Source organism: Xenopus tropicalis, chromosome 9, assembly GCF_000004195.4.
Source record: "Xenopus tropicalis strain Nigerian chromosome 9, UCB_Xtro_10.0, whole genome shotgun sequence".
Lineage (NCBI taxonomy): Eukaryota > Metazoa > Chordata > Amphibia > Anura > Pipidae > Xenopus > Xenopus tropicalis.
This window is the reverse complement of record NC_030685.2, coordinates 16553311-16575571: the sequence shown is the minus strand read 5'-3', so window position 1 is coordinate 16575571 and position 22261 is coordinate 16553311. Positions and strand designations below refer to the sequence as shown.

At 42.0% G+C, this 22261-nt stretch overlaps 1 protein-coding gene across 21 annotated transcripts in view; it reads right to left on the bottom strand.

The window, feature by feature from the left end:
• LOC101733470 overlaps positions 1-21803 on the bottom strand; it is a 93423-nt gene extending 71620 nt beyond the window's left edge. For 20 of the 21 annotated variants that reach the window (XM_031893233.1, XM_031893251.1, XM_031893250.1 and 17 more), the window contains exons 1-21: positions 21645-21803; positions 21045-21253; positions 19452-19558; positions 19264-19376; positions 17602-17772; positions 15767-16005; positions 12856-12959; positions 11658-11776; positions 11405-11563; positions 10511-10719; positions 9208-9314; positions 9003-9115; positions 7744-7914; positions 7387-7628; positions 5811-5914; positions 5414-5532; positions 5177-5335; positions 4884-5092; positions 3806-3912; positions 2222-2343; positions 579-749 (exon numbers count right to left, since the gene is read on the bottom strand). In XM_031893233.1, the coding sequence (XP_031749093.1) occupies positions 579-749; positions 2222-2343; positions 3806-3912; positions 4884-5092; positions 5177-5335; positions 5414-5532; positions 5811-5914; positions 7387-7628; positions 7744-7914; positions 9003-9115; positions 9208-9314; positions 10511-10719; positions 11405-11563; positions 11658-11776; positions 12856-12959; positions 15767-16005; positions 17602-17772; positions 19264-19376; positions 19452-19558; positions 21045-21253; positions 21645-21791 (3201 nt within the window). In that variant the 5' untranslated portion in view covers positions 21792-21803. The remainder of the gene's footprint in view (positions 1-578; positions 750-2221; positions 2344-3805; positions 3913-4883; positions 5093-5176; positions 5336-5413; positions 5533-5810; positions 5915-7386; positions 7629-7743; positions 7915-9002; positions 9116-9207; positions 9315-10510; positions 10720-11404; positions 11564-11657; positions 11777-12855; positions 12960-15766; positions 16006-17601; positions 17773-19263; positions 19377-19451; positions 19559-21044; positions 21254-21644) is intronic. The other variant, XM_031893234.1, reaches the window with a different exon arrangement.
• Positions 21804-22261: the final 458 nt, after the last annotated feature.

The following is a 22261-nucleotide window of genomic DNA, read 5'->3' as shown; positions in this document are numbered from 1 at the left end:
ATCGCATTAGTCTGTTCGAAAATTATCACCCCCCAGTGGGGGGTTAGGGGGGTGTGGCAGGGGACCCGGCTGCCGGGGGCACCTTGCTCCCCCCCCCCTCTGCACCCCCCAGTCCAACCCTGGTTGTCTGTACTATGGGAAGTTCCATTTACAACCCATGTTTCCGCTGCCATCATACCATGTCCCTAGGACTGCCAAGTCAAGGCTTCTTCTGGCTTTTTGTACTGAAATGTATAAACCAATAGGAGGGCTATGGGTGGTAATAGGAAACTTGGCCCAGTTAGCCTGAGAGAGACAAATGCATTTTAGGCATAGTTAGGCTCCATAGCAGAAATATAAATAAAGACATGGTACCCAATTAAGCCTCTTTTATCATGTTTTAAATCATTATGTGGCGTGTTAATACAACTTTCATTTGAATTTACTTTAATCATTTCCAAATGTATAGCTTATATTGAATTCACTAATGACCAAAGGACTTGATTTCTTAGAGCAGAATAAATAAGTCAATAATATTGGTTTATTCTTCAACATGACAAAAAATATAAATAAAGGCGCATAAATAGGAACCAACTTACAGGGCAATTCATACTCTGTACTCTGAAAAGATATTCCACAAGTTCTCCACAATTTTCAAATGCTTTGATCTGATTGACAAGAGCGGTAGTCACGGTTGCGCTTTTTAAAGTATTTGCCAGAAACGTGAAGTCGGCTAGTTCTGTAGCCATAAGGGAATTGGGACTTTCCACCTAAAGTTGTTATAAAGACATAAAAGAGTCATGTAACTTGCAAGGAGACTAGTTAGTGAGCAGAAGATCATTTTTAAAGTGAAAAAGTCAATGAATAGTTTATCACAGTCAAATGTACGGTGCACTTGTGGTTTCATTCCCATTCAAATAGGTAGTGATGGGCGAAATGTTTCGGCTGGCATGGATTCACAGCGAATTTCCGTGTTTCGCCATTGGCGGATTGTTTCGCAAATCAGATGAAAAATTTTGCCGCTAAAAAATTTGCCACACGTCCAAACATTGTTGCAAGAATAGTCGCGCGTCCAAAAATTGTCTCAAGAATAGTTGCACGTCCAAAAATTGTCTCAAGAATAGTCGCACGTCCAAAAATTGTCTCAAGAATAGTCGCGGGCATCAAAAGAATAGTCGCGCGGCCAAAATTTGTTTCAAGAATAGTTGCACGTCCAAAAATTGTCTCAAGAATAGTCGCGCGTCCAAAAATTGTCTCCAGAATAGTCGCGGGCGTCAAAAGAATAGTCACGCGGCCAAAAATTTGTCTCAAGAATTGTCACGGGCGTCAAAAGAATAGTCGCGCGTCCAAAAATTGTTTCAAAAATAGTTGCACGTCCAAAAATTGTCTCAAGAATAGTCGCGCGTCCAAAAATTGTCTCCAGAATAGTCGCGGGCGTCAAAAGAATAGTCACGCGGCCAAAAATTTGTCTCAAGAATTGTCACGGGCGTCAAAAGAATAGTCGCGCGTCCAAAAATTGTCTCAAGAATAGTCGCGGGCGTCAAAAGAATAGTCGCGCAGCCAAAAATTGTCTCCAGAATAGTCATGGACGTGAAAAGAATAGTTGCGCGGCCAAAAATTGTCTCCAGAATAGTCATGGACGTGAAAAGAATAGTTGCGCACCCAAAAATTGTCTCAAGAATAGTCGCGGGCGTCAAAAGAATAGTCGCGCAGCCAAAAATTGTCTCCAGAATAGTCATGGACGTGAAAAGAATAGTCGCGCGGCCAAAAATTGTCTCCAGAATAGTCATGGACGTGAAAAGAATAGTCGCGCAGCCAAAAATTGTCTCCAGAATAGTCATGGACGTGAAAAGAATAGTCGCGTGGCCAAAAATTGTCTCCAGAATAGTCATGGACGTCAAAAGAATAGTCGCGCGGCCAAAAATTGTCTCAAGAATAGTCACGGGCGTCAAAAGAATAGTCGCGCGGCCAAAAATTGTCTCAAGAATAGTCACGGGCGTCAAAAGAATAGTCGCAGAAGCCAATTTTTTTTTTTTGCCGGCAACATTTTCGCTGTTTCACGAATCTTTTGAAAGATTTGCAAATTTTTCGGCGAAACGGGACAGATTCGCTCATCACTACTTATAGGCCTTTTGATGCCTATAGCCAGTGCTGCTGTGGGGGGGATGCTCAGCCAAGGCAAGAAGTATGGCAGTTGCCTTTTCATATTTCTAGTTCCATTTTTTTTATTCATGTTTCTCACCTTTTCAAAGTTTTTGTTGAATTGAATGAGATCTTCAAAGGAAGACTGTAATATGAACTTCCCAAGGTTTTCTTCAACCCACATAACGTTGGCAGTGTCATCACAAGGGGCGGCTGTAGAGGCTGTAGAGGACAAGGCCATGGAATTAATTACTAAAAAAGGGTATTTTAAAGAAAGAGCCTGTTCTTAAATATTCATAGTTACATTGGGTTGAAAAAAGACCAGAGTCCATCAAGTTCAACCTTCCAAGTAAACCCAGCATGAGTTGAACACAAACAATTGGTATAGAGCCTTAAAGATGAGTAGGACTAATTCCTTCACTTGGAAGCAGGTAAATCCTTTATGTACCATGTGGTGAGAACACATCCAAGTGCCATTGGATGCACACCCTAACATATACTGACTTCCATTTGGTATTTTTCATTGGTACAGGTATGGGATCCCTTATCCAGAAACCCGTTATCCAGAAAGTTCCAAATTACGGAAAGGCCATCTCCCATAGACTCCATTTTAAGCAAATAATTCTAAATATAATTACCCCTTATTGTGGGCAGCACAGTCCTATTGGGTTTAATTAATGGTTAAATGATTCCCTTTTCTCTGTAATAATAAAACAGTACCTGTACTTGATCCCAACTAAGATATAATTACCCCTTATTGGGGGCAGAACAGCCCTATTGGGTTTATTTAATGGTTAAATGATTCCCTTTTCTCTGTAATAATAAAACAGTACCTGTACTTGATCCCAACTAAGATATAATTACCCCTTATTGGGGGCAGAACAGCCCTATTGGGTTTATTTAATGGTTAAATGATTCCCTTTTCTCTGTAATAATAAAACAGTACCTGTACTTGATCCCAACTAAGATATAATTACCCCTTATTGGGGCAGAACAGCCCTATTGGGTTTATTTAATGGTTAAATGATTCCCTTTTCTCTGTAATAATAAAACAGTACCTGTACTTGATCCCAACTAAGATATAATTACCCCTTATTGGGGGCAGAACAGCCCTATTGGGTTTATTTAATGGTTAAATGATTCCCTTTTCTCTGTAATAATAAAACAGTACCTGTACTTGATCCCAACTAAGATATAATTACCCCTTATTGGGGGCAAAACAAGCCTATAGGGTTTATTCAAAATGTAAATGATTTTTAGCAGACTTAAGATATGGAGATCCAAATTACGGAAAGATCCCTTATCTGGAAAACCCCAGGTCCCGAGCATTCTGGATAACGGGTCCCATACCTGTATAATTCATTGGTGAATTGCTTCAATTTGTTGTCAATTTATCTTTTTGAAAATGGTCAACATCCAAATGAAGTGTTATCAGAAATGTATTTGAGGTTGATTTCGGTTGACATTATTCAAAAACCAGGTGGACGCTGTAGGTCTCGCCAGTTCATGATTTAAGTAAAGTAACTGTATTTGCTGTAGATAATGATTAAAAATACAGTCAGTTCCAACTTTCTGAGCAATTCCACTATGAGCCAACTTTGTTATCATTATCTTTAACCTTAATGAAACTCGGGTCAATATTTAGTGAATATATCGATGTGTTTTGCCCCGTTGCCTACTGTACCTGCAGACTGAGCCTGCTCTTTGAGATACTCCTTGCAATATACTGTATAGATGTCCTCTCTGGTTCCAGCTGAAATGGATCCATATGCCACGCTGAAGCCTCTTACTCTAAAAAATAAACATTTATGTAACAAATATCATATTATTGGGTTGCCATATTTGTTTTAGATGCATATTTACAGGGACCCTTGTGGTCAAAATAGGCACTGTTGTGTCAAAATGGGTGTGGTCGCATCAACATAGGTGCGGTTGTGATAAGTGATGAGCGAATTGTTTCGTGAAACTTCAGTGAAAATTTGCCGCAAAAAAATTAGTTGTGCGTCAAAAAAATGTTGCGGTCACTACTGATGTGCAGGTCGAGATTTTTCTTGACCCGCACCCAACCCTAACCCGCCTGCTCTCAACACGAACCCTACCCAACCCAGCTTCCTACCTCTATTTATAGACCTGCCCCGCAATGACGTCACAAAATGGGCGGGGGGTTCCAGGCGCACGCCTATAAATAGAGAACCCGGAAGAGAGCTGCTGGCAGTGTAAGGTTGCGGGCGGGGTGGGCGTTGGGTGGGAGAGTTTAGCCCAAGCCCACCCGCAACCCTCAGGGGATGTGCGAAGTGTGAAAAGTGGTGCGTCACATCAAAATAGGCATGGTCGTGTCACAAATGGGCGTGGCCGCTTCAAAATAGACGTGGCCATGTAACAAAATAGTCACGCGCGGCAGAATATTTCCAGAATTGTGAATTTTTCGGTAGTTTTGCGAAAAGGGGCAGATTCGCTCATCACTAATAGTAATCTGTTGCTTTTCCTGATAATGATGATAATATGAATACTTCTTCCAATAAAATAGTTACAATAACAGTTTCTTATATCATCCAAGAGATTTTTAACATTACATGATCCAAAACTGGCGACAAAGAGAAACATTTCTTGTATAGAAGAGAATGTGATACAGAAAAATATGAAGATGACATGGAAATATAAACAAGTAAGAGATGACAGTTTGCTAGGATTAATACCCATATTATATTACTATATATATAATATATAATATTGATTTGATATTGATTTAATGCAAAACTTACATCTCTTGGTAGGAGTAGCAGCTGATGTTCATTGGAAGAAGACCAAGAAGTGTTTGATTAAAAGCTGGAAGCAACAAAACCAAATCTCTTTGGAACAATATTTTCCAATCTTCAGCTTTATAAATGGAGAACGTGGCATCAAGCCTAAATAATATTGACTCCAGCAAAGTAGCCTTTACAGTGGCCAACTGGCTCTCAGATAGGTTGGCCTAAAGAAGAAAAAACATGGAGGGATTTAGAATCTGGTTGGTTGTTGAATAAGAGGAATAATGCAGTTTGCTTTTTGCTATTACCATTGCAGCTGCTGATGTAATAGAGATGACATATTTAGATATATCCCGAGGTTGAATAAATCCCAGTATTTCCCAGAGTAAACTGCTGTTAGTAAGGACATCAGCTTTGGTCAGAAGCACAGCCATATCAGTTGGCGTCAAGAGATTCACTAGGGCCTCCTGGAATATATTGGGATCAGTTATTTAGTTAGAATTTAAAGTAAAGAATATCTAAGTACAAAGCAGTAGGGTTCTTACTATTTCAAGATTCGGATAGAGTTCCTGGAGTTCAGTAACGGTGGCAGTGGTGGAAAAGGGTCCAAAATTTGCCATAATCCATTCATTTGTATTGTTGACGTTAATGATACAAGCAGACTCTGCAGTAAAAGAACTGCTATTAGATATCATTGATGGGATAGACCTCCCAACTGTAATTTTCTTCAGGCGCATTGATAGGGGCAGATATATCGATGACATAACGGCATATATGTAGGTGTTGACATTAATCCTACTGGTTTTATTAATAATAGTTTATAAATTGAATTTTATTATCTAGGATGTGAATATCATAACACAATTTATCCACTTCTGTTTACTAATACAATATAGTTCCTTCCCAACTAGATCTTCCGTTGATGTATACCTTGATATTTACCTGTGTATCTTTGCTGGAGGCTTAAGTAGGATTTACAGTACGTGAAAACTGTTGTCTTTTCTGCTTCATTAAGTTTGAAATAGAGGCCACCGAGTATCTTAATTCTGTAAATTGTGGCAAAAGAAGAGGTGAAAACGTTGGTGGTTTTTATACTATCACGTGACCTATACAGGTATGGGATCTATTATCCAGAATGTTTTTTCCAAAAAAATCATAATATTTTGTATGCTAAAGCATTGATTAAACCCACTAGGATTGTTTTGCCACCGATATGGATTCATGCATCTAAGGATAAAGTACAATGTACTGTTTTATTATTATTACAGAGAAAAGGACATTTTCAAAATCAAAATTATTTGCTTAAGGTTGACTCCCATACTTGTATAAGTTGTAGACAAATATACAAGGGTAAATAATGTTATTATAGAATGCTAAGAATATAAGGAGTATAGTCTAGGGACCCATAGGGTTAAGCTCCCTATGGCTTTAAACCCTACCTCTTCACATCTCTAATGTTATTGGGCAAAGCCTTTGTACTTAGTTACAGTTAAGTCACTATTCCCTATTGGTTTAGTTAGGTTGACCACACCCCTTGCAGACTGATATAGTGTCTAGCAAGCTCTTTGGCTGCCTCTGCTTCTCAGGTGAAAGCTCCATTGAGCCTGGGAGCAGAACATAGGCCCAGAAGCCATTTTACCCCAGAGGATACCATCCCTCTGGAGAAGTCGGGGACAGGGCCCCATGAACGAGGTTTATCCAGCACAGCAGATCTGTCATAGCACTTTCTAGGAGAGGTGAGATAGTGGGCTCTAGTAAGAAAGGGCAGATTAATAGCCCCAACAAAGGAGAGTTAGTTCTGGGAGTATTTCTCCTATCTGGCAATGTTGCCTCAGTGTAGGGCCGCGGAGTAGAGATAGTGACAGGTTAGAATAAACCCTGATCCCTACTCACCCAGAGGACTCATATACTAAAGGTTATCAACCTGAAGGATCAGATATCTTAGCAGGCTACCTCTACAGGGGTATTAAGCTGAAAGGTGTATTTACCCTGCCCAGACTCTACCGAGAGGTGGGATAAAACGGTGTACACCCTCTCTTTCTTCCTCAGAGTGTACTATCAAGTAACAGCTACCTCTGCTTGTGTGTGAGTATCTGATAACCCTGTTACCATCGTGTCTTGGACAAATAAACTTGTATTATAGTTCAACGGAAGAACCTTTCTGGCGTCCATATTTACTACACAGCTATAGTGAGTTGTATTTCAACTACACCCTCAGCTCCATCCAGATATCTTCCACCTAAGCGAAGGCCCATCCTGTTTAAAGGAGTCGCATGTAACCCATGCTCTCTAATCCACACTAGCCTGGTTTTACCTGAATATAGCTAAACAAGTGTTACAATAGTTTACTGATATAACCAAGCACTGTACAAGGGAAATACAGTTGGTGCATAAGGTTTACAGTATAAAGGAAGGTCATCTATGGAGAAAAAGCCTTATAATGAAAATAAATCCCATCATCTAAGGGGAAGTAAATACTGTGTCTCTACAGTATACTCAGCCATGAATCCTCTCTCACATTGCTCTGTAGTCTTCACAAGAAATGTTGAGCGGCAGATGGGACAGATGGGTTTCATTTAGAGCCACATAGAAGTTCTGAGTGATAATACTGAAAGCCTGTAACCATGCCGGCATATCAGTCAAACTCCACTCCATACTCAGTACTGTCATAATAGTAGTTAGCAGGGTCTGTTGAGTGGAGTTGCTCAGCTGTCCGAGGGGCTGGTTGCATGAAGACATGTTGGGTGAGAAATTTGAGCTCTGGCAGAAAAAAACAACTTGGTTAGGTTGGAATGGCTAAGCATGTGTAAAGAAAATAAAATATCTCCAATATAACGCCACTAAATATAAATTATAAATAACAATAAATGCCTACCTGACAAGCCAAACTTTGTATTCTCATTAGATACTCCAGAAGCAACTCAGAATCCTTCAATAGTTCAATTTCATTGAAGATGCTGGCGGACATATTTGAGTCTTGCAGCTCATCAAAAATGAAAGTCATGTCGGCCAGTTCTGTGGGAGGGAGCCCGTGTAGGTTCTCTGCCTACATGCACAAAGAGAACCCCCCATAACATATAACTAAGTTGAGATAAAACAGCGATATATACAGTTGTTCAGAATACATTAAGGAGGCGGCTTCCATTAAGAATTGTATTAAATCTGGTTCTCTTAAATATCAGGATGGATAAAATCCACCAGGTTGCGGCATAACATGTTTCATGGATAACAATGAGTAAAAACCTTTTCAGGCACAAAATGCATTAGGCTGCCACTTGTGAATAACAGCAACTTTATCACTGTTCTTGCAGTGTGACCCCATATTGAGATTTGCCCTTCATCTGCTCCTACAGCTGTTGATCCTCGGCAGAGCATCTGGCCCCTCCATATTCGTTGGTAAGTGTAAGGCTACTCTCTCACCATGTCATACTAAGTTGAGATGGAAAAGTTCAGTCTTCATTATTTTTATACCTTTTCTAAATATATAACATTAAATAAATATGGTTTAAACCAAGGGTGGGCAAACCTTTTGACTCAGGGGCCACATTCACTTACAGCCGGGCCAGCGTTACGCCCAGGGCTGCCATTAGAAATCACGGGATCTCTCAGCTCTCCCCCAGCATCCTCCAGCTCCACTCCCCAGCATCCTCCAGCTTCACTCCCCAGCATCCTACAGCTCCACTCCCCAGCATCCTGCAGCTCCCCCCCCAACATCCTCCCCAACATCCTCCAGCTCCACTCCCCAGCTTCCTGCAGCTCCCACCCCAGCATCCTCCAGCTCCACCCCCAGCATCCTCCAGTTCCACCCCCAGCATCCTCAAGCTCCATTCCCCAGCATCCTCAAGCACCATTTCCCAGCATCCTCAAGCTCCATTCCCCAGCTTCCTGCAGCTCCCACCCCAGCATCCTCCAGCTCCACCCCCAGCATCCTCCAGTTCCACCCCCAGCATCCTCAAGCACCATTTCCCAGCATCCTCAAGCTCCATTCCCCAGCATCCTTCCCAGAATCCTCCCCCACCCCTCCAGGGACCTGCGGCTCCCTGCGGCATCCTCCATACAGCCAATCAGGGCCGGATTAAAAAGACCAGCGGCCCGTAGTTTTCCCACCCCTGGTTTAAACTGTAGATTTTTTACCTTTGTGAAGTTCGTATTAAACAGAATGAGATCCTGTGGACTTGATTGTTGGATAAAATTCCCCAAGTTGAAAATGACCCAGCTTCTAAGATCTACTGTGCCACACACTGAACCTGCAAATTAAACCAACAAAAGAAAGGAAATTAATGCCCGCCAGTACACATTAGGCTTTTTTTTTCTACTGAGAACTACACTCAGTACAAACCTCCAGGAAGAGAATTGGCGACAAAGTAGCGTTTTGTAAAATAGTTGTAAATGTCCTCTTTTGTCCTTGTTGTCATGGAAGGATAAGCAGTACTAAATCCTTGTATTCTGTTCAAAAAGACAAAAAATATATAATTAATTATTAATTATCTCTGTAAAAATAAATATGGAGCCTCCACATGTATGAAGGACTTTACAGAGATTAGACAGCATTCACATCAGTTCATCTGCTCAAGTCTGAAGTCCTTCTCACATTTACACACAGAATGGACAGTTTGATAAGGAATACATATACAGTATAAAGGTCCCCATACACGGGCCCATTCTAGCTGCCAATATTTGTCTCTTAGACTGATTTGGCAGCTAATCGGCCTGTGTAGGGGCACTAATGATGGGCCTGCCTGACCGATATCTGGCCTGAAATTGGGCAGATATCGGTCAGGCAGGTAAAAAAACCTAGTTAGATCGGGGACCACATCGGCTCGTTGATGCGTCCCTCGACCCACTTTGCCTATACCTGTCGATATAATTCGATTGTTTGGCCCCAGGGCCAAACGATCAAATTAGCCTGGATTCTCCCGATATCGCCCACCCGTAGGTGGGGGATATCGGGAGAAGATCCTCTCACTTGGCGACATCGCCAATTGAGTGGATCTGAAGGTGTATGGGCACCTTAAGGAATGCTTATGCTTATGAAGTAAATCAAGTCACCAATACAAATGTTGGGTTTGGGGAAAGAAACACTGTAAAATGCAAAAAAGTAGATGTGCTCCAGGAACTCTAATAAACATTTTTCTATTCCACAAAGGTGTCCATAAAAAGCCTTATATTTTTGGCACTCTAGGGCATTTAATCACAGCCTATGGACATGAAATGCGTGAAGCTTTTGATGGATATCTTTTTATTGGATTGTTTACTTTTGTTTTTTTATAATTTGGGCTGTTTGTTGGAGGTCTTGAACTCTAAGTCCATTTTTGCGTTATACAGTTTTATTAGGCGCTAGTGAACCTGCCTGTAGGTTTTTGGGTGAAAACAAGATTGTACAGAGGAAACCTATGGGGAACACATAAAAACATCTTGCTGATAGTGCCCAAGCTGGAAATGAACACAGGACCCAGTGTAGCAAGGCACAAGTGCTGGCAACATATTAAACATTGTGTGATAATTCTGATATTATCTTTTGTTTTACATTGTGAACTGGACCTTTACATAGAAATACATAACCACTTGGGACTGTACCATGTTTTGTACAATTTTGTTGTTTTGATCCTTCCTTTACAAGATGGAGGCTATGGCAAACTTACATTTCCTGGTAGGAAGAGCAGCTCATGGTAACAGGAAGGAGCTCAAGAAGTGTTCTGTTAAACTCTGGAAGCAAAATGGTCAAATCTTTTTGGAACAGCACCTCCCAGTCTTGGGTTTCATAAGTAGAGAAGTTGGAACTGAGTTTGGTGAACACAATGGATAGCAGTGTCTCCTTTATCATATTTAACTGGGAAGCTGACAAGTCTGCCTATGGGGAAAAATGAAGAAAGACTTTTCAGCAATGGAGACCAATCAATGTCAAAATTGTGTGTGGTTGCATCAAAAAAAGCGCAGGCGACCAAAAATAGAAGCAGGTAACAAAAAAGATGCAGACAACAAATAAAAATCACACGACAAATGAGTTTCGCTAATTTTTCGCCGTTTCGCAAATTTTCTTGCCGTTTTGTGAATTTTATGGCGAAGCGAAACAGGACAGATTTGCTCATCACTAAACAGGACCTCTCATTGGTCCTCTCATGTCATATCTCAGTGGAATTTATCTAGCTTAAACATCTCTATTATTGACCTTCAGTGAGTCTCTATCTCCAACAGCATTCATAACTCAAACAATCTAAAACTAAATACTACATAGTGTGTTCATATTTAAGCAGGGGGTAAGTTCCATCTTCAGGAGGAGGGGGTTTTATATTTTTATAAGTGGGGTTTCGCTGGCCATTGATGGCTATTTATAACTGTCCATCACTGATGTGTATTGATAACAGTCCAATACGAAACTCAACTATGAGAAGAAATAAGAACAGTGGCGCCCTTCTCTGCTATCCTAGAAGCCCCATGGTTGTATTCCTTATATAATTATATAATATTCCATCTTCATAAGAACAGAAATCGATGATTTAATTGATAATACATTTACAACATTCTTCAAATTATACCTCTTTGGCCACAACCGTAATAGAAGTCACATATTCAGAGACGTTTTTAATGTCGATGAGGTTTAAGACTCTGGTCATCAGCGTGTAATTAGCGAGAACGTCTTCTTTTACAAGGACTTCTGCCATTTCATTTGGCGTTAACAGACCAAAAAGAACAGCCTGGAATTAGAAAGGAGAACATTTATGGAACTGCCTCCTTCAATATTTATCTGATATATATATATATAATTTACACATTGGCTTCAGCACTTACAATGTCAAGATCTGGATTCAAATCGAGGAGGTCTGAGATGGAAGCTCTGGTCAAAAATCCACGGAAGTTCAGCGTAATCCATTCAGTGCTGCTTAGTGTGTCCGAAGCACATGCAGATCCTTAAGGAGAAAGGGCTTGTATTGTAAAAAGATCTAACTATATGGAGATAGTCAATTGGACAGAGCCTTGAACTGAGTTCCTGCCCTGGGGATCATTCGGAGGGGTTGAGCTTGATGGGCAGATGTCTTTTTTTAAAACAACTGAAATGACTATTAGTGATGAGCGAATCACAGCAAATTTCCGCATTTTGCCATCGGCGAATTGTTTTGCAAAACTTCCGTAAAAATTCGAAATTTGTTTTGTTGCGCGTCAAATTGGACGCAGTCGTGTCAAATAAGGGCACGGTTAAGTCAAAAAGGGGCACGGTCGCGTCAAATTGGGCACGGTCGCGTCAAAAAAACAAAGGCGACAAAAAAAAAAGTGTGACAAATGCGTTTTGTGAAATTTTCGCCATTTTGGGAATTTTCTTGTCTTCGCCATAAAATTCGCGAAATGCATGTGTCATGCTTTTTTTTTGTCTCCCATGTCTTTTGTTGTCACCTGCGCTTTTTTTGAAGCAACTGCGCCCTTTTTTGATGTGCCCATGCCCTTTTTTGATGTGACAGCGCTCAATTTGACACGCAACAAAAAACATTTCCTCGCAGCAAATTTTTCCACAGTGAATTTTCACGGAAGTTTCACAAAACAATTCGCCAATGGCGAAATGCGGAAATTCGCTGCGAATCCATGCCTGCCGAAAAAATGTGCTCATCACTAATGACTATATAATCAATCTTGGAAACGGGACCTTGGACTTTCTTCCATGAATTTGAAGTTACTCCACAGTAGTAAATTATGATCTGCCTTTCAGATAAATCTCACCAAGGGAATTAGTAGTGAGAAACCAGATGGGTCTGCATTTATATTGTCCCACCTCAGGCAGGCACAAAAGCCCTCAACACTCGTCACGCTAGTTTTCATACAAACATAAAAAGTCAGCAATATTCACAATAATAATATGGTTCTTTGAGTCCAATAATCCCTGTGCCTAGTTCTTTTGGGTCCATTGGCTTGTTTTTCCATAAGAGCAATGTTGGAATATACTACATAAAGCAACTGAATGTTAGAGTCCAGTATTGAAGGTTTCTTCTTTTTTTACCTGTTAACATGCGCTGCTGCAGGAGATAGGACTTGCAGTAGATAAAAGTGGATTCCACCTCCATTTTGCTCATTCTGGTATAGAGGTTATTTAACAGCTTGATTCTGGGGAGTCAAAGAAACAATGGTAACATAAAGAGTGAATTCTACCTAGTAAATTTTTGGATGATGGCACACAGAGGCACTTAGACTCCCCAAATACCTCTCCATTACACATAATTGCCCCAAAGGAATTTTCGCGTGATGATTTGACTCTCCACAAAAGCAACAGGTATAGGTAGGAAGGGGAGGGGTATTAGGTGGTATAGCAGGGTAACATAGCAGGAGTAGGACATGATAAAGAAGGTAACAGTTCTGCCCAACCTGTAGTGCTTAGGCTGTCAGTACTGGTTCAACAGCAATAGGCATGTTTATGATAAAAAAAACACTTTTTATGTAATCTGAGAAAAAAATGTTACCTCTTCTGCTATAATGTAACTGTGGGGCAAATGGTACAGCCTGTGTTCATGTCTGTTTAATGTTATGAATTCCCGTTCTCCCAAGGTAACTGACCCCTGCTGTGAGGGCAAACAAAGCCCGGACCCTCTGTATTCCAATACACATAGTTGGCACCAAGACCTCCTGTAAGGGCTGTGCCCTGTCTGGATCCTGCATACAGACTAAACTGGGCATGCTCACTAAATGGCAGCTCATTGGCCCAGTGGTATCAGCTGTGATTGGCCCCTCTGGAAGCTGCCTTTGGGTTGGCAGAAGGAATCAAACACTGTTCTGCATTTACGACAGGGGCTGCTCCAGTGGCGTAGCGAGGGGGGTGCCGAGGGGGCCATGGACCCGGGCGGCGTATCAGAAGGGGCGGCGGTGGCTCCTTCTCTTACAGGCAACTGGCGCTTTTATAAGGTTGCGCCCGTGCGTATGACGTCACACGTCAGCGACGAGGCGCAACCTTATAGAAGTGCCTGTTGCCTGTAAGAGAGAAGGAGCCGCCGCCGATGGTCTGTGTCGAGGATTTGGGATAATCCCAATGACTCATGACATTTATCTAAAGCCAGATTCAGAACGGTACAAATAAATGAAATTATTAATGCATTAGCTCAGCCATACAAGGATTTTACTAGTAATGAGGGCGTAATCTTTGTTGTTTAATCTTTAACTGCACATCAACAGAGCCTTCGGTTGTGATCTCAATTATCCAGAAATTGAGCTCATTTGCTGCATTGTTGTACAACAGTATAATAAAGGAACAAAGATCCTATATTCCATCATCACTGAAAATATGAGCAAATCTGTGTCTGTTGGCTAAATATCAGATTATTATATGGAAGTTGAGTGTACATTTCTCCAGCTGTTGAGTTACTAAGGGTTAAGACTGTAGGTCTAGAACAGCTGCAGAGCCACAGGTTGTGCTTCTCTGATTTAGTTTGGAAGAGCCTCGCGGCTAAAAATTACATTTATTCTGGGGGGGGCCAGGTCTTTGTGGGGTATTGTGTATGGGGGCACTTCCTATTGGGGGCACTGTGTATGGGGAAATTGGGGCTCTGTGTATGAGGGCACTTTCTATTGGGGGGCAAGGTCTTTGGGGGGTATTGTCTATGGGGACACTGTGTATGGGGCAATTGGGGCACTGTGTATGGGGGCACTTCCTATTAGGGGCACTTTGTATGGGGCAATTGGGGGCACTGTTTATGGGGGCACTGTGTATGGGGGCACTTTCTATTGGGGGAACTGTGTATGGGGCAATTGGGGCACTGTGTATGGGGGCACTTTCTGTGGGGGGGCAAGGTCTTTGTGGGGTACTGTCTATGGGGAAACTGTGTATGGGGAAATTGGGGCACTGTGTATGGGGGCACTTCCTATTGGGGGCACTGTGTGGAGGGGGCTGTCTATGGGGACACTGTGTATGGGGCAATTGGAGGCACTGTCTATGGGGAAATTGGGGCACTTTCTATGGGCAATTGGAGGCAATGTGTGTGGGGGGCACTGTGTATGGGGCAATTGGGGGCACTGTGTATGGGGGTACTGTCTATGGGGCAGTTGTATGGGGGGACCGTGGCCAGAATAGCGTTAGGGGGGCCTGGTCAGCATAGTGTTAGGGGGCACTGTGGTAGGGTGACCCTAATACTTTTTATGTCTGTGTGTCCTGTACTGATGGGAGGGGCCCCGTGATTTCTGATGGCGGCCCTGCCACCATGGGCAGCCACGGACGCACAGCTGAATCCACTTTTGACAATTATGACATGCGCACCGCATTTCAAATTCAATAAAAAAAAAAAAAAATTTAATGCTGATTTTTTTTAAGAATAAATAAATAGAGGGGCGGCAAATTTCCGGTCGGCCCTAGGCGACGAAAGCCCACGCTACGCCACTGGGCTGCTCCCTTTCTGGCCGCCAACAATTCCAATTTGTTATTCTTTTTTATACACAAGGAAGATCACAGAGGCTGCCCAGCTGTAACCATCACAGCTGTACCCACAAGTTCCAGTGCCTAGAAGTAGCAGTGCCCAGCAGTGGCACCCCCCGCAGGTAGAACCACTAAGTGCAGGCTGGCTACCATAGGAACTGGTAATGCTGAAGCTACAATAAAGAGCCTCATTTTCTAAAGGAATTGTGTGTGTGAGTCCGACCCTATGTCCACGTCCTTCACGTGGCTCGGTGCCGTCACAATGTTCTATTCTTTTCCCTCTTATGAGTAGGAGCTATTATACTGGTTGATAATTTGATGACAATATATATATATATATATATATATATTCTTTAATGAAAGAGTAACCTCCAGTGGTGACTTGTCATTGCTATAAAAAAAGTTCCTCCTTAGTTTATCAAGGGACATATTTTTGTAGTGTTCCACCTCATAAGAGTAAACCTAAGGGAAATTACTCTCTCTTGACTTTGTAGGTGTAGTTTTTGTCACTTACATTTCATGGAAGCTGCCACAAGATATGTTAAGTGGGAGGGCTGAAATGTGAGATTCGTTGATTGCAGAAGAAAACTCCTCCAGCAGAACTGTAAAGACCTGCAGCCAGTTTGTGATGTTGGGCCCAACCCCTTCCTCAGATAATATGCTGCTTAACACGTCCTGTTGTGTTTGAACACTGAGCTGATTGAGAAGTTTTTGGTCAACACATCGAGATATAGTCACTCTCTGATCAGTAACCTGGAATGTAAGTCACAAGAAACCTTAGATGGAACTCCCAGAATCCTTCAGCATGTTATGTAGTTCTTGAAAGCTATTAGTGATTGCAGTTAACATTAAAGACACGTTAAGTTGTCGCAATAGGCTCACAATTACTCCCAAATCCCATCCCTGTACTCTCACCTTTGGAATACTCTAATTTCTCATGGGGGTTTCACATCCTTTACCAGGACAGAACCCCTTACCAGCATTCATTTGGCCTCTGAACACCCTTCTCAGCACTACTTGCCATAAGCACACCATGGTCAACTTTTCTAACCTGTTCCCTCAGCTATAATCCTAACTGGAAGAGGTAATTACATTTCTTGCTTCTTGGTGGGGCTTCAGCTCTCCTTGTCCACTGTTTTTTTTGTATCTCCCACTGCTACAATTCCCTATGACAACTACCTACTCTGGCTAAGCCTAAAGGTGGCCATACACGGACCGATTTTTTACTTACAAACGACCGATTCCCGAACGATCCGATGCTATCGTTAAGTTATCGTATAGTTGGTGGTGTACGAACGATCGTCGGCCCACTAAACGAGCCGACATTATCGTCCCCAAAATCGATCGGCCAGGTTTAAAAATTTTGGTCGTTTAACGATAAAATCTGCCAGTTGGTGTGAGTGTCAGACATTTGTCTTTCAACGATTGTTCTCTGCGCATGTCACGATTGCCAGCAACGACATCGATCGTACGTAGATGTACGATCGTAGGTATTTTACGATAATGATGCGACAAAATCTTTCCCGAATTATCGTTGCCCGTGGATGGCATATCGTATGGGAACTCGATCGCCATACGATCGTTTGTCGATATAATCGTTCATCGCACAACGAGCGAAATCGCCTCGTGTATGGCCACCTTTACATACCTCCTCAGTCTTGCTTACAATTGTCACACCATTTGGCCAAAGAGGTCCTCAACTGTGCTCTGCTTTGTGTTATACCTTTCTGGGCCCCTTCTTTTGGTCACTACTGATTATTACACCCTTATTTTACAGCATAGTATCCACCATCTAGTGAACAAAAATATACATTACCATTCAGATTAGATTATACAATCTTCACCTCCATAATCTGCTCCAATCATCCTCATCAGAGATGATAAATTAGACACTTACCTTCAGAGCTCTGATTCAAAGACATTATTTACCTTCACTGGAAACATACGCAATGGCTAAAGGTGTCCATACATGGGCCGATTCTAGCTGCCAATATGAGTCCCTTAGACGGATTCAGCAGCTAATCGGCCCGTGTATGGGCACTACCGACTGGCCTGCTCGACTGATATCTGGCCTGAAATCGGCCAGATCTCGATTGGGCAGGTTAAAAAATCTAGTCGGATCGGGGAACGCATCGGCTCGTTGATGCGGTCCCCGGCCCCAGGGCCAAACGATCGAATTAGCCTGGATTCTCCCGATATCCACCACCCGTAGGTGGGGATATCGGGAGAAGATCATGTCGCCAAGCGAGCGGATCTGAAGGTGTATGAGCACCTTTATGCTGGTGTGTAGCAATAAAATGGCATATAGCTTATGTACAGTATTCAATAAATTCAAACTTTATACTATACCTGTCCCATATTTTCCTTTAGACGTTCCAGATATGTCATTATTTCTTCATAGGATTCCAGACTGCCAACCTTTTGGAACACAATGCTTGTCATTGTGTCGCTGCACAGACTATCCGATATTACTGTTAAATCAGCCAGTTCTTCAGCTGTAAGCACAGCGGTGTCTTCTACCTGTAATGGTATTGCATTTAGATTTAGAGTAACTTAGGGGGGTAATGTACCATTTAGAAAATGGGAAATAGATATTTATTGAAGGCAGGAGGAAGAGGATGGCTCTCTCACAGCTAAACGGGGGGCTGGTGTGGTTTTCCCTGGGGTATAAGGTAAGCAATTACAATCACTGGGGGGGTGCCCAACACCCCTCCTTAGATTTTACCTTTCCGTAATTTGTATCTCTATAACTTAAGTTTGCTAAAGATCTTTTAAATATTGAATAAACTCAATATGCTTGTTTTGGCTCCAGGGTTGGACTGGGCCGCTGGGACACCGGGAAAAATCCCGGTGGGCCCCGGCCCTAGTGGGCCCCAGCGGCCCAGTCCGACCTTTGCCGGCGCTCCCCCTACTGACTGTTCCTCCCCTGACGCATTCAATTTATACGCGCTCGGGGAGGACGTCAGGCGGGGGCCCTGCGGGGGGGTTAGGGGGGCCCCTGGGAGGGGTTAGGGGACGCGGCTGGGGCACCTGCAGGGCCCCTGGGGCGGGAGCCCCGGTGGGCCCTGCACCCCCCAGTCCGACCCTGTTTGGCTCCAATAAGGGGTAATTATATCTTAGTTGGGATCAAGTACAGGTACTGTTTTATTATTACAGAGAAAAGGGAATCATTTAACCATGAAATAAACCCAATAGGGCTGTTCTGCCCCCAATAAGGGGTAATTATATCTTAGTTGGGATCAAGTACAGGTACTGTTTTATTATTACAGAGAAAAGGGAATCATTTAACCATTAAATAAACCCAATAGGGCTGTTCTGCCCCAATAAGGGGTAATTATATCTTAGTTGGGATCAAGTACAGGTACTGTTTTATTATTACAGAGAAAAGGGAATCATTTAACTATTAAATAAACCCAATAGGGCTGTTCTGCCCCAATAAGGGGTAATTATATCTTAGTTGGGATCAAGTACAGGTACTGTTTTATTATTACAGAGAAAAGGGAATCATTTAACCATTAAATAAACCCAATAGGGCTGTTCTGCCCCCAATAAGGGGTAATTATATCTTAGTTGGGATCAAGTACAGGTACTGTTTTATTATTACAGAGAAAAGGGAATCATTTAACCATTAAATAAACCCAATAGGGCTGTTCTGCCCCAATAAGGGGTAATTATATCTTAGTTGGGATCAAGTACAGGTACTGTTTTATTATTACAGAGAAAAGGGAATTATTTAACCATTAAATAAACCCAATAGGACTGTTCTGCCCCAATAAGGGGTAATTATATCTTAGTTGGGATCAAGTACAGGTACTGTTTTATTATAACAGAGAAAAAGGAAAAAAAAAATAAAAATTAGAATTATTTGCTTATAATGGAGTCTATGGGAGATGGCCTTTTCGTAATTCGGAACTTTTTGGATAATGGGTTTCCGGATAAGGGATCCCATACCTGTAGTAAATGCCCACTTTTGTTATGAGCAAATAATCAGTCATATGGGCACACGTTTACCTTGCTGAAATTGCTCTGAAATATAAGCAGATCGTGGAACGTTGCCAGATTCGTAAAATTTCCCAGGTTGTCGGAGACCCATTGCATGAAACTCGTAAAGTTACAGGATTCCCCTGCAAACAGATATAATGAATTGTGAGCGTGTTTGCTTCATGCAGAGTGAGGGATGAATAAAAGCACAATCTTACCTCCAGCGATAGCTTTATTATTGAGGAACGGTTTGATATAGAGATTGTAGAGGCTGCGTTTCGTGACATGAGGTAGATTATTATAGATCTTGTTAAAACCTCTTAACCTAAAATTTATAACAAGCAGGATTAGGGAGCAGTGGTAAAAATAGAAAAAAAGTCATAAAATTGAATATATCAACACAGGGCAAATATGCACCTGGGTAGCTACCCAAACAGTGGCAAAACTACTGAGAAGAACCAGCAGAGACCCAGAAGAACACAGGGAGGGCCAGTGGGGGTCTGCTTCCTTGGTATTTACTAGCGACTTTTATGGGGGGAGGTCACGAGGGACCCATGACTAGGGATGAGCGAATCTGTCTGTGTTTTGATTCGGCATAAAATTCGCGAAACGGAGAAAAATTCGCGAAACGCATTTGTTGCACGATTTTATTTTGTCACCCGTGTCTATTTTTTTCGCCCGCACTTTTTTAACATGACATCGCCCAATTTTGATGCACCCGTGCCTTTCTTTGATGCGTCCGCGCCCAATTTGACATGACCGCTCCCGATTTTTACGAGCTTTTGACAAATTTTTCCGCAGCTAATTTTCACGGAAGTTTTGCGAAACAATTTGCCAATGCCGAAATGCGTAAATTCGCTGCAAATCCTTGCCTGGCGAAAAAATTCGCTCATCACTACCCATGACCCGAACAAAGTCCCCAGGCTATCAAAATTATGCCCCTGAACCCATGGCAACCAATCAAGTATTTGCTTTCTTGGTTCTACCAACAGCTGACTGAAAAAAGCTAATCACTGATCGGTTGCTATGGGTTACTGCCCAGGTGCAGATTTTCCCAATGGTCATAAATCAGCCCCAGTGTTTCCTGTTTATGCCACAAATAAATATGTAGTATTAAATTTCCCACAGTGCCCTTTGTTAGAAAGGGTCTTCTTATATATGTATACAGGGCTGCCATCAGTGGTGCACAAACAGGATCCTTGTCAGACCGGGGGCTTGGTCACATGGAGTAAAGTTAGTTATGTGCGTGGGGTTGGGAGAAGCAAGGCATGCTTGGGCATAATGGCGTATGGTAGGTGTAGATTAGGGCAAGAAGGGCACCATACTACTTAGTTGGCAGGGCCCATCCCCCAGGGACCTGGGTGGACAGTAAGATAAAAGTCCAGGATCTCAGGGGTGTTGACCATGTATAAATGTTTTACCATCCACATAGATTAATGCTGGGTTAGTCATTGCCATTTACAAAGCATTATCTTGTATGAAGAGTGTGTGGAATGGCTCTACTGGTTTGTACAGCATTCTGAATAGGTTTTCTGGATAGTAGATCCTAAACAGTTCATTTAATGGCAATATAAGAGGCAGCAAAGAGCATATTAAAAAGTTAGTTTCAGTAGATATCTCATGGTGACCTTGAGAGATGAACAAGCATGGCTACTCCATATTTATATACAGATTAATGTGCAGGTTCATTTTCATGCATTTATTTATCAAGTCAATGTCATTTGTGTTATTCATAAAATATGAAAGAAAGCTACTAAACCATGTCTATCAGTTGGGGCTGCATTAGCCAACTGTTGGTCTGAGATACTTACACAGACTGATAGGAGCTGCAAGAAATGTTGGTCTCCAGCAATGAAATCTGGGCTGCATTTATACCTGGAAGAAGGTATGGTAAATAGTCTTCAAACCATTCTCCCCAGAGTTCTGGTGGAAAGCGCCGGAAGTAGGGGCTCAGCCTATCTAGAAATAAGGCTAGCATGGCGTCCCGGATCTCATTGTTGGGCAGAATGCCAATGTGAGCCTACGTATTAACAGAACAAAACTAAGGTTAACCAGATACTTAAGCCAATGGTATCATCAAATAATTACACACAAACACGCACACATACTGTATGAGCTACAACATTCTTATATAAAGGGTCATTATACCCCTAAATGTTTAGATTTATTATATATTCTGAAGAGATTGTTTGGTTGCCATCAATAGAAGGAACTACATTATTTTTTACGGAGAAAAGGGTTATCATTAAAAAAATAGTAATTATTTGCTTATAATGATCTTCTCTTGTCTTGGACCTTTTGGGATAAAGGTTTCCAGATAATAGATCTCATACCCGTACCTCATATTTTAGTGCAGCCTAGCATTGTATCTGGAATACATGTATCATGATGTTGTTATTGGTGGCCGTTACCTCATTGACTGCAACATTAAACTGAGTGATGTATTCCACAATTTTTCTATATTCGGCTCTTCGAACGAGAGCCAGAATCTGTGTGGAGCGCAGAGTGTCATTGAGCGCCACCCTGACCATCAGTTCAGCCATTTGTGCTGGAGACATTATATCCAAGACCTGAAACTGGCAAAAAAAACAACAAATCTGTTAGTTATATACGGGAACAAAACCATTTTCAGTTCACAGCTGATGCCCCCCACTGTATAACTACGATCAGTCAACAAATATCCCCACTCAAAGTGATCCCATTTCATCACAAGCCAATGTGCCACCAGTGGCAGAGCAACAAGACCAACAGACTGTTGCACATACTCGGTGGATAAAGGTGGAGGAGATACAATCTTTTGGGGGAATCATCTGTGCCCAGGAGGAAGCAAGGATCCAACCCTAATTCTTTTGTGTTGTCCTGCAGCAAATAAAGCTTTAGGGACACATGTCCACCTTGCGTCCAACAAATGGAAAGGTAAAAATGCGTGGGGATGGACTTCTTATTCTACTATATGGGCAAATATTAACTTTGTAGGCATAAATAGTTCTCCATATTATACATAGTTTATGTATTCATCTAGAATACA